The following is an 11567-nucleotide window of genomic DNA, read 5'->3' as shown; positions in this document are numbered from 1 at the left end:
TCGGTTTATAAAATGCCTGGCCATTTGACATAATGGTTGGGAGTGAGAGAAGTTGCCATCTCCAGTATCAGTTGCAATTGCTATTATTTTTGTAAAGCCTTTCCCATTGTGGTGATGGAGCAGTAGAAACACACTGCCAACAGCTCAGCAGCATATTTTTGGTCTATTCTCCTTTTGATTTTTAAATGTCAGCCTAATCAGCCATAAAACCCTTCAGCACTACTACTGCTCTTCTACTGCATCGTCCTACCTTGTGTTTCCCTGCAGTCACAGCACTCTGTGTTGCCTGCTGGATCAGAGTCATTGCAGCAGGGCAGGCAGCGGCTTTCCTCTAGGTAGAGCTGCATGCTAGCTGGACAGACTGTGCAGTTGAGAGGACCAGGTCCCTTGCACTCAGTGCATGAGCTGTCGCATTTCTCACACTTGGGTTCATCCTCCTTCAAACACAGAACACAAGCAATGCACCTTTCATTTTGGATTCTTGGGATCTGACCTGATAGTTCTATCCTGTCATTCACTATCTGGGTGATCATCTCTGGGCACCATGAGTGTCAATGGCAAATACAGTAGCAAATCTAAAATTTCCTATTTCCTGAGTTCTCAGTGGTCTGCTTGTAGGGGGATGGGATAAATTGTTGTTGGAGATTAGAGATCTCATCTAGCTAGACAAGAAGGTAAAGTTTATTCAAAGTGCAAGCTCTTTGGGCCAGAAAGTGTGTTTTTGTTTTACTAGTCCCACACTAGCAGATCTATGGTAGTTCAGCAGTAATGATGGTAAAGTGACTTTCCAGAAGCTTCCTCAAGAGTATCATTAAAAGTAACTGACATGGAAGAAGCAACATGAAATATCCCAGGGAAAGAAAAAAAAAGACAGCTGAGAGAATGCATTTTCTTTCTAACTGGAGAACGAGCAGAAATAAGGAATAAAGATAGCTGGAAATTTTCTATCAAAACAGATTTCTATTAGATTGTGTTGGTTCTTTTCTACTGGCTGACTGGAGAAAAAACTTTATTTTTCTGCTGTGGGACCAAGGACCCCACTGTGAGGATTTGGAAACTCTAATAAACTTTCACCAAACTTGCTGTCAGACTTGCAAGGCTGCTTATCCTAGATTGAAGAACCTGTGCAAGATGGGAGGATCATAGCAGATCATAATTTCTTAGAGTCAAAGCTTTTGCAAAGACCTGAGGACCTCTGTGGTCTCCAGCTCTTAGGCTGTTTTCTCACTGGTATGAAGTAGCCCTGCTAAGGGGATATTCCAGGCCAGAGACTCCAGGGTATGAAACATCTCAGGCAAGCTGCTATGCTTTCATGATATACTCTTGAATAAACATTTTTGGAAGGCAGTTGGTGTGGAAATCTGGAAGCTGGAGTGCCCAGACTTGTGGCACAGACCCAAATCTAACTGTGGTCCTATTCTTCTAAATATACAGCTCTGTTAACTTCAGCCTGTCCCTCCACTAGAGGTTTGTGCCAGCAAAGCTCTCAATCAGAAATGCAAAATGATTTCTTACAGAAAAGGCATCAGAAATCCATGGGCAAATCTCAGTTATACCAAAATATATAATGATATTAGCTCTTTGACTAATAAAGTTGATTTTGTTCACATGATATGATATCATCAAACAATGTTTTGATATCATTGTTGACTATAGAGGATTACTCTATAGTCGACAACCCCAGAAAGAGAAACAAACAGGTAAACATACTTAAAGATAAGCACACTTAAAAACTCAGCAAAGAGCAATCTGTTCCTAGTATTGTGTAAGATTCACAGCAGAAAAAGCCTACAAAGGGGTACCTCTTGTCCTGGTGTCTCCTGGACTTTGTATTCACCTACAAAACAGTCCGAGTTGCACATTCCACCTAATAAACTGTAGCTCCATACGCAAGATGTGCAGCTGAATGCTCCCTTTCCTAGAAGAGCAAATGAAACAACAGGATTACAACAGGAAAATTGCCAGCTAACTTCCTTTAAAAATCATACTGACAACTACCACTTAAACAAAAGGGTATTTGTCAACAATAAGAATCACTGGTGAGGAGTTCAGCATGAAGAGTTTGGTATTAGAAAGAGGTTGGTATTAAAAGAAGTTTGGGCCTTGTCTTGGTTTTTTATGTGCCCACGAAATATATTTATGTGTTTTTATATTCATGAAAAGATGATTCTGGAACAGGGAAGCTCTGACACATTCAGGAAAATCAATTAGGTCAGTGCGCTAAAGTAAAATTGTGGAGAACCTTAGCCAAAAGCTGTCCTTCACAAAATCCATACTTATTAGCCCTGCTAACTAACTGATTAATGCTGCTTGCTTCAGATATAGATTAATTAGGAAAACTAAGAATCTGAATATATGTGTGTCACTATATATATATTTTTTTTCTTTTACCCTAAAGATATGCTCTGTGGGTCTTTACTCTTCCCATTGCAGACTGTACAGATGTGTGGTTGGAATTAGGTTCCTTGGCTTGACTTTTACATAGCAGCATACAGTAGGATGGCTCAGAGAGTAAGGTATATTTCACTTATTATTCAGTATTTGTGTGAGAAATGAGGTCCAGCTCTGCAACTAACAGAGCCCATTTTTTGAAGCTCATGGGCATGTTTGAGAGAGGCTTGGCTGATGGAAAATTCATTACCGTTGTCCATTTGTTTCCCTTCATTGACTTGGAAACAGAACTCAGTTCCAGCCCTCCCTGTTAAGTGGCTGTCTTTACATTTGTGCTCTGTGCTTGAGGAAGCCCTGTGGACCGCTTGGCAGGAATTCATATTCTTATTTTCATCTCAGTTGTTCAATACTGTAAAAGTAAGTTGGCAGCAGGGAACAGTCAGTGCAGCAAGTCACCCAGGGCCAGGGAGAGGTCTGCATCACCCACTGTAGCTACTTAGGTCATTGCCAGGTTTGTAGCACTGTAATGTATCTTTGTGAAGCGTTTCCAAATCTTGGAGGAGAGATTACAGGTGTTTTAGTGATGCCTTTTTTTGCTCAAAGCAGAGTGTAAGCTTTTACCTTCACACGTTAGACAAGAAGGGTGGCATCTCTCACAGACATTGTTGTCCTTGTTTTCGTAGTAGTACTGAGGACAAGAGCTAACACATTCATTCTTCGAGTGCAACAGGTAGAAATATGTATCACATAAAAGACAATCTGTGGGTTGAGGTCCCGTACACTCCTTACAACTCTTGTGGCATCTCTCACATAATCCAGTGGAATTTTGTGCAAAATACCTGAAACAGATCAGATAGTCATAGCTTTGCATAAAGCTCAGCAGTGACAGGAAAACCAAAACATATTTAATTCTTAGCTTTTTACTGTGATTACATCAATGTATAAAAATAATTTTAATGTGAACACAGTAATTACTTGCAATCTCAGTGAAAATAGAATTAATTTCCTTTTAATTTTCCTTGGTTATTGGAGTTCAGCTACAAAGCAAGACTTTGTAAACTGAAGGTGTATAAAGCAATACTTTCTAAAATCTAGAGTGAATTCAGTCACAAAGTATATAAATAGGCAGGGTTCAAAAAAGCTCAACTCTACTTTGACTCTATTCACCCAAGTTATGCTCTCAGGTAAAAAGAAGAATTGATACATTGGGGTTTTGCTAAAACGCGGTCATTGTAGACCTCCAGTTTAATGGGATGATAATTTAACAGCCAGTGCAATTGTACTCTACTTTTGAACTAAAGGGATCTGAAACAGAAATCATAGGTCCACTTTCTAAATTTGAATTTCTGAGATATAGTCACAAGAGCACACTGAATTCACATTTTGAACTTAAATGGATTCATTAAAGAAGTTTCTGTCTAGAATTATGAGTGTTCAGTTGAGAGGTGTTTTAATGGTTATTTTTATTATCACACATTATAAACATTCACTAAATGCAAAAAAAAAATAACTTCATCAAAACTTCAGGGGAAGCTGCAAAGGTTCTTGAGGAAAGTTACACTGCTTCCTGTGCTCAAGCTGATGGACAGATAAGTTCATATACTTATTCTGGTTCACACTGTTCTGTATAGATATAGCCTCAGATCACCTTTGGAGTATAAGAATGTCCACACCATATCAAAATGGTCCCAACTTGGGCACCAACTGAGAGTTTTCTACTGTGAGGGGAGGTTTTCTACCACCTCTGTAGTGGGACAACATAAGAAATTTTCACCTGAAACAAAACACAGTTCTACTGAAGTAGAATACTGCTGAGTGATCTAATTTCTCAAAGCTCTCTCTGTGGTACAGCTCTCAGCAAAAGATCTTGGACCTTACCCTGATGGACACTGGTTTACGCATCCTTTTCCTTGTCTGTACCAACCCGGTTTGCAGGAAAGGCACTGTGAGCTGTATCTTCCAGTGCAAGTGACACAGGCACTGTGACATGCAGAACATTGCCCCTCATCACTATCAGCATAATATCCATCTGGACATGTTTCAACACAGGTTGTATCTGCACAGACAACAATGCAGAATAATGCATCATATTCAGTATCTGCTGCTATAAAACAACTCATACAGTTGTGCTAGAGCAAACTCCGTAACAGGAGATGCTGATATACATGTACCAGAACAAGAGAAGCAAATGCTGGGATATAGAAATTATTTTTTGATTCTTCTAAGTCTTGTTAATTTATTGATCCTCATTTTGGTGTCTTATGTATATTAGCAGGCTCTGCCGAACAAATAAGTTTTTTACTTTAGGGAATATAAATGCATAAACATAATAATAAACAGAAGATGTGACCTCTTTCGGAATAATCAAAAGAAATCTTATCCCAGTGATGTTGAGGTTTAGAGATGTAAAAGAACTGATAGTATTTACAACACAGAAACTACAGATAGCTGAGCCAAGTGATTTAAAGAAAAAATGAGGACGGGAACTGAGGCAGCCAGTCAGGCAACACCCAGTTACTGTATAACTAGGTGAATTGTCTTGAAGAAGTTCACAAGGAGGTCATTTAGAACTCTGAGGGGCTCCAGACAGGAAAGACTACCAAGACCCTTGATGAAGACCCTCAGAAACCTTATAAGGCTAAGCATATATGATAATAAATGTTGGGAAGCATCATGAATATGTAACAGGAATGCAGGGAACAAAAAATGAATAATCTTGTAAGGCTGACATATAAGGTGTAGTGAAGATAGCTTGATGTGCATTTTGGCAATGTACCCGGCGCCAACTAAAGAATGCCTGGTTTCTAACTCACAAATTGAGTCTTAGAGATTTCTTTTAAGTGCCACTTTTAGGCAACACTAGTAATGAGGAAACTTTCTATCTGCATTGCCATTTTCCTTACGTTTTGCTCTAAGTATCAATCTCATTGCATTCTGTGTATATGACAAATCAGATGGTATATCTGAGATCTAATGACATTTATTTACTGGTCTTTACCCTTGTCTGTGCCTGCTTCTTTATATGGGATTAAATGTCTGTAATGCTACCAAGTGTACCAGGTAGATCCCACTTTTTTTCAGTGAAATTTCAGTCTTTAAAATAGGAATCCTGAATAAGAAGTTAAGGCTAATCTAACAAGCTGCAAGTGCATCAAGCTAAGAGAGGAGTAATTACTCATGAGTTGCTTGTACTTATTACATAGCCTGTCTTGATAGTTTTGCTGCTTAGATTGCAACTGGGCAAAGGAAGATACTTCTATTTATTTCTAGGTTTTGCGGGGGGAGATGTTGTGGTTTTTTTCCCTTTTTTGCGTTTCTTTCTCAACTCCAGGATGTTTCTTTACGTGCTTCCATTAACTTTACCAATTGTAATGGTGCAAAGCAGCTGGGTGTGTTGATAAAAAAGACAGGTCTGATGCAAGGCCTCAGAAATTTAAGAATGCAAAATCTGCATTAGAATTAGACTCAAAAAGCTTAGGTTCAGTTTCAATCCACATTCTCTTTAGATTTTTCCTGCATGAAAGATAGTTTAATAATTTTTTTCTCCCAGTTGTTTTCTAAATTTTTTGTTTACTTCTAGAAGAATATGCAAAGAAGCAATTTTTAAGTTCTAGGATTTAATGTTTTTTACAAATTAGTTTCTGAGACAGTATAGTCTTTTGCTTCAAATCGGAAAAGTAGCTTTGCACCTCAGCCACCCACTAGATACTGACCTAGGGATCAATATATCACTTTTTAACAGCTCTGTCTATGTATTTCTTTACTCATCAGGCCTCTGCACAGATAAAACAAGTCAACATGACACTGTGAGCCCTTCGTGGATACAGTTGCAAAAAAACCCAACTCCCACAAAAAAACAACTCCCCAAACAAACAAACAAATAAAACCAAACGAAAAAAAAAGATGCTAAGGATAGCCTTCTTTTTATTTTTTTTAAGGTCAGGAAAAAACAGGAACAGTACATACCAAGAAAATTAAACATATGAGTTTTGTTTAGCCATGGAGTTTGTTGCTACTTAAAAGTCCGTCTTTGGCCTCAGTGGCAAGCCCAGTCTCATAAAGAGTTTCCAGGTAGCCTCACAGAAGAAATTATCTCTGTACAATTTACCTACTTGTCAGGTCAACTTTACAGTATTTATTGGTTGATGCAGCCCTAGATATTGTATAAATGTGACAGAGACTTGCCTACTTCATGCTTTGGGTGTAGAATGAAATCTAGAGGTAGGAGCGAGATACTTACGGAGAAGATAGCGGTTATTTGCACAGCTAAGACACTGGTGTTCAGTGGGTCCTGAGCAGTGGAAGCATTTCTTGTGACAAGACTTGCAAGTCTGAGTTTCCTCAGCATAGAACTCAGTGGGAGGGCAGTACTCAGATACCGCACAGTGCCCATCACGGTTCAATATCAGGCCATTTCTGCAAGTAAGGCAGGCATTGGAAGAAGAACAAGTCTGGCATGTCCTGTTGCACGCTGAAATGGACAAACAATAGGAACATCACCACTTCTTGATGTATCTCAGAGTATTATTACAGCTTTAATTTTGAAAGAAGCAGTTGTCATCTCAGGATGAAAGGCTGAAAGAAATTATTGTCAATCTTGTGCAGACAGTTCCTTACATTTTTTTCTGAACCAGCACTGGTTTTGCAACATATGGTCTCTGGCAATTCTCAGCATTTTACCATAGTGGTTGCCCATAGTATTAAACATATGTAGCTCTGCTACCTCCCTCTCTGCTTTCTTCAAACTTTGCTGTTCTGAGACAAGCCTTGTTATTTTTCTGCATTAGCTACCTCCTTTGATTCCAGGACACTGGTATCGACCTTAGCTGGCACACACACTTTCTGAACATGGCCTTTAAACAGACCCATTTGTATCTCAGTACTGTTTTGGGGAAAACAACAGCTGCCAACCTTGACAGTCTCCAGTGGCTTCTTCATAGTAACTCCCTTCAGGGCATTCTTCAAAACACATGCCATTGTAGAGGACAAACAAGCTGAAGGTGCATGCTGTGCAGTCGTTGGAATCTGGCCCATTGCAATCCTTGCAGTCGGCATGGCAGGGAAAGCAGTGCTTGTCTTCAGCATAGAAGTGTGAAGGGCATTCCTGCACACACTTCCCCTCGTGCAGGAAGAACTGGTCCATACACTCTACAGGGAAGACCAGAAAACGGGTAAGCAAAGGGGCAGCTAATTCTCACCCTCTAAGTGATGGAGTGAATAAATCCTAGGAAACCATAAATTCTGCATTATCTGTCATAACAGAAGGCGACAGAACAGCTTGAGACTTTCTTTTTCGACTCCTTCCTCTTTAAAACACTCATATTGGCCTAATCCTCACATGGTATCTTCTGTGCTATATCAAGAGACTGTGAATCAAATTCACTGGTTCAGGTTTGCTGATATTAATTAAACCATTTACCACTGAATATAGATAGCCTTTTCCTGGCATACTGTATCTGCATTATGAACTTTCTGCAAAATCAGGAATGTCCAGATCTGAAGTTTTGTTTAGCTTATTATTAAAATATGAGTTTGTCTAGAGTATATTGACTTGAATGTTTGTCTTTGAGCTGTGAATCAGTTGCTACTTTTGTTACCAGTACTTGGTTTAATATGTTTGTTTTCCAGAACGGCTAACTTAATATTAACTATGCTGGAAATTTTTGAGGGGGCACTCAGCCTCACCAGGATATCCCAGGCTTTCCTAATATGTTTCATTACGGAAATTTCTTTCTTCAACAGTCACTGGCAAAAATCGCTAGGGGATGTGAAGTTCAACCAAATAAGGAAAGAAATGTTCTGTATTTCACATTGGTATAAATGCATATGTAAGTGTTTAGATATGTATACACTAGATCAGAAATAGAATGAAATGAGTAGGAATCTCTGAGGAACAATGAAAACAGGTAAAGCAACGTGAAATCTTTACAGATTAACCATTTGACTGAGTCTCATCATAAAGCACCAGTTGTTTTGCCTCTGTCTTAGAGAATAGAAATGATATGCATATCACTTCTTTTTTTATTTTTGCACATTACAGAACTTCAATTCTGATCTATGTTTCTGTCAGTCTGTCTCCAGACAGATCTAGGTGGATTTTAGCCAAGTCAAGACCAATTCTTCGTAATACCTTTGCATATTTCATTGTGAATGCATTCCTGACACATTTCAGGGCAGTGTTTGCAGATTCCTTCAGAGGCAAAATACTTCTCTGAACAGGTAGGTTTACATTTCCAGTGCTCCCAAAGCAAAGGGCTTTTACAGGACAGGCATTTGGTTGCACTTCCTGTGCATGTCTTACAGGATCCACTGCATTCCTTGCAAGTCCCAGAATCATTAAAATATCCCCTATTGAAGAAAAAAAACAAAAACAAAAAACACAAAGCAGACTTCTGGTCAATGTGGAGTTATCAAACAGTCCAGGCTATAAGAACTCTCAAGGAGACTTTCCCAGCACACACATTTCTCTGGATCTTACAGGTTTCTCATACAACTTGTTACCTGTCCTCCACTTAAATCCCCTGTGTCCGTGAAAAGAAAACGTGCATGATTAGTGCAGATGCAGGGCATCTGACCCTCCTTTTTTCTTGTACATATTCTCTAAGGCACGTTGAACTTTCTTACTTGCTCATTTCTTTATTTCCTCCTTTACATAAGATAGATCTTTAGGAAAAGAAAGGTGCAATTTCTAGTCTTGCACAGCTGACTTGTGATGGTGATACCAGAGAAAGACAGAGAAATACAATCTCAGTGGCCCTAGAGAGGCGAAAGAGAAGAGAAAACCCTGGTAGTGTGAAGGCAGGCTAGAGGTGATGAAGAGGGGTTATGTTTCATTGGTATCTGTGGTGTGAGAGCAAATGCAGACAGCCACAGTTACTGTCATAAAGACAATACAGAAAAAATTGCACTTGTATTTCAGGAGAAGATGTATAGGAAGAGAGGCTGTCTAAAATCTCAAAACCAATGTTACAAGATTAAAGGACAAACAAGTTGGCATTTTTAGCTGACTGCTAATCCATATCTGTAGAGCCATTGGTGAAAACTAGGGAAGAAGATGAGATAGAAAATAGTTCCAGAATATGTACTTTACATTAACAAGCTTGTTTTTCCCTGTAGAAGGGTGCTTCTCCTTTCCTTCTTGGAGGTAATCTTTCCAAGGAAAGGCTGGGGAGATGCATTAGGAGTAAGGTTAGAGAAAAGATAGGAAGAGCTGTGCATGCCGTCTATTTTCATCTTTTTTTTTTCTTCTAACCTTTGTCAAGATTCTGCATCTATTTCTCACAATCCTGTCATCTCTTGTTTCTGTGTTGAGTATTCAGTCTGGTCTTTGAAAATTCCTCTGTTAAAAATTACCAGTGCAGTAAGCCAATCCTCTTTATCCCTTACAGCATGTCCCAAAACTCAAAAAAATCAAACTGAACCAACCCCCTAAAAAAATTTCTCATATAATCCTCTGCTCCAGGGGAGAGTAGTTATGCCTCAAGAACTTTGCCTCAGAGTCTCAAACCAGAGTTTAAAACAGGAGAACTTTGCTGAATCATGAGAAGCCATTATTTACGGTCTAGAATTTGGGAAAAAGGGGGATAATAATGCCTGAAAAGATTAGTGCTATACAAAAAGATTTAATTGTGTTATACTCACTGCGTAGGATAACTGGGGCATTGGTACTCACAACATGCATATTAATGCCAAAACGTTATCTGTGCTTGTATGCCACAGTTTCTGATATTAAAAGTTTTTTCTGGACTACAGTCGGCTTTAGTGCCATTACTTTGTATTTACTCTGACATTTCATGAACAAAACATGTTCCACTGGCATTCACTATTTCATTTGACAAAATTACCAGAAATATAGTGGCAAAGAATTTGCACTGATTGCAAGAAAAGTAGGTGTTGCACATTTTTTTGAAGAAAAAGGTTAACTAAGCAAGATTTTCATGCTGGGTAGCACAGGTTTTATGTGTATGCTGATTATGAAGAATGCTGATTAAAAAAGCACAGAAAAGGCAGAACTTGCTCTACTCATGTGCCTGAGTATCCATCTAATATCAGTTGCAGTCAAATGGGAATCTCTCTTTTTGAATTTCATTTACTACAGGAAAAAATAAAGAATATGAGTCAAAGCACTGTATTTCCATATTGGACTCTGATAGGTTAACTTTCTGATTCATACCACTTCTCTGCACTACTTTGAGGAAGAAACAAATCTGAAGAATGACTAGAGGCTTATTTGTATTCACCATAAAGAACCATCTTGAAGCACCACAGTCCTACTGAAATCAATGGAAGCTGTTCCATCTGTCATAGGATTTCATATCTTAGCTTCACTTTTGATTTTTCTCTAATCAAGTGAAAATGCTGTTTATTCAGGCAGACTAAATTATTTTACAGTGTGGCAGTTTCTGGTACCTTAGGTTACATTAAGGTCTTCCTTGAAAGGTTTATAATGGACCTGAACTTCAAAGAGAAAGAGCACAGTGAAAAAAAATAAGGACCAGTTATCCAGCAGGCGCTACTTACTCAGGGCACTCCAGTAAACATCTGCCTTTGTGGAGGAAGAGAAGCTGGTCCTGTTCAGCCTGACACTTCTGACAATGCCATTGGTCAGAACATACCTCACAACCATCCCTGCACATCTCACACTTTCCACTTGCAATGTTGCCAAAAGTTTTTTGAGGGCACAGAGAAACACAGGTATCATGGATAAGAAATTTTCCTGGAAAAAGAGCAACCCAGGTGGGTAAGTGCATCAATTAGAAATATATTTAAAAGATTCCTGCCTTGGATGGCTATAAAAGAAGCTTTCTACTTCTCAAAATTCAACATGGATGCTTAAAAGCATGAATAAAACATTCTTTAAGCAATTTCCCGAAGTATTTTGCTCAGACCTCACTGAAATTTATGGTTAGAAGGAATCATCAGGATCATCAAGTACATCTTCCTGAATAAATCCCTGCTTGGTAACTCCTGCATCATACCTACAACTTTTGACTGAAAGGAAAGGAACACCATTTACCTGACAATTTTTTAACCCATATTGCCAAAGGCATGTGCTGATGCCTGACTCCAGGTGCTGATTGTCTGATTCCCTGCCTATCCTTTCAGCTGTTAAGGAACTTTCTAGTGACTATTGACAGAAACATTCCCTGGTAGGGTGTAGGATACCAAATATTATG

General features: G+C 38.9%; 1 protein-coding gene across 7 annotated transcripts in view; it reads right to left on the bottom strand.

Annotated features, from left to right (window-relative positions):
- The window catches only part of PCSK5 (proprotein convertase subtilisin/kexin type 5), a 250017-nt gene that overhangs the window by 1757 nt on the left and 236693 nt on the right, over positions 1-11567 (bottom strand). For 6 of the 7 annotated variants that reach the window (XM_051789299.1, XM_051789294.1, XM_051789297.1 and 3 more), the window contains 8 exons: positions 10912-11107; positions 8522-8739; positions 7303-7539; positions 6632-6862; positions 4270-4447; positions 3013-3230; positions 1803-1918; positions 251-437 (listed from right to left, as the gene is read on the bottom strand). In XM_051789299.1, coding sequence (XP_051645259.1) covers positions 251-437; positions 1803-1918; positions 3013-3230; positions 4270-4447; positions 6632-6862; positions 7303-7539; positions 8522-8739; positions 10912-11107 — 1581 coding nt within the window. Of the gene's footprint in view, positions 1-250; positions 438-1802; positions 1919-3012; positions 3231-4269; positions 4448-6631; positions 6863-7302; positions 7540-8521; positions 8740-10911; positions 11108-11567 lie in introns of those variants that run through there. The other variant, XM_051789301.1, reaches the window with a different exon arrangement.

Source organism: Manacus candei, unplaced genomic scaffold, assembly GCF_025592945.1.
Source record: "Manacus candei isolate 608988 ecotype Guabito, Panama unplaced genomic scaffold, ASM2559294v1 h1tg000027l, whole genome shotgun sequence".
Lineage (NCBI taxonomy): Eukaryota > Metazoa > Chordata > Aves > Passeriformes > Pipridae > Manacus > Manacus candei.
Note: the sequence above shows the minus strand (reverse complement) of the source record. Positions and strands in the feature narration are given on the sequence as shown.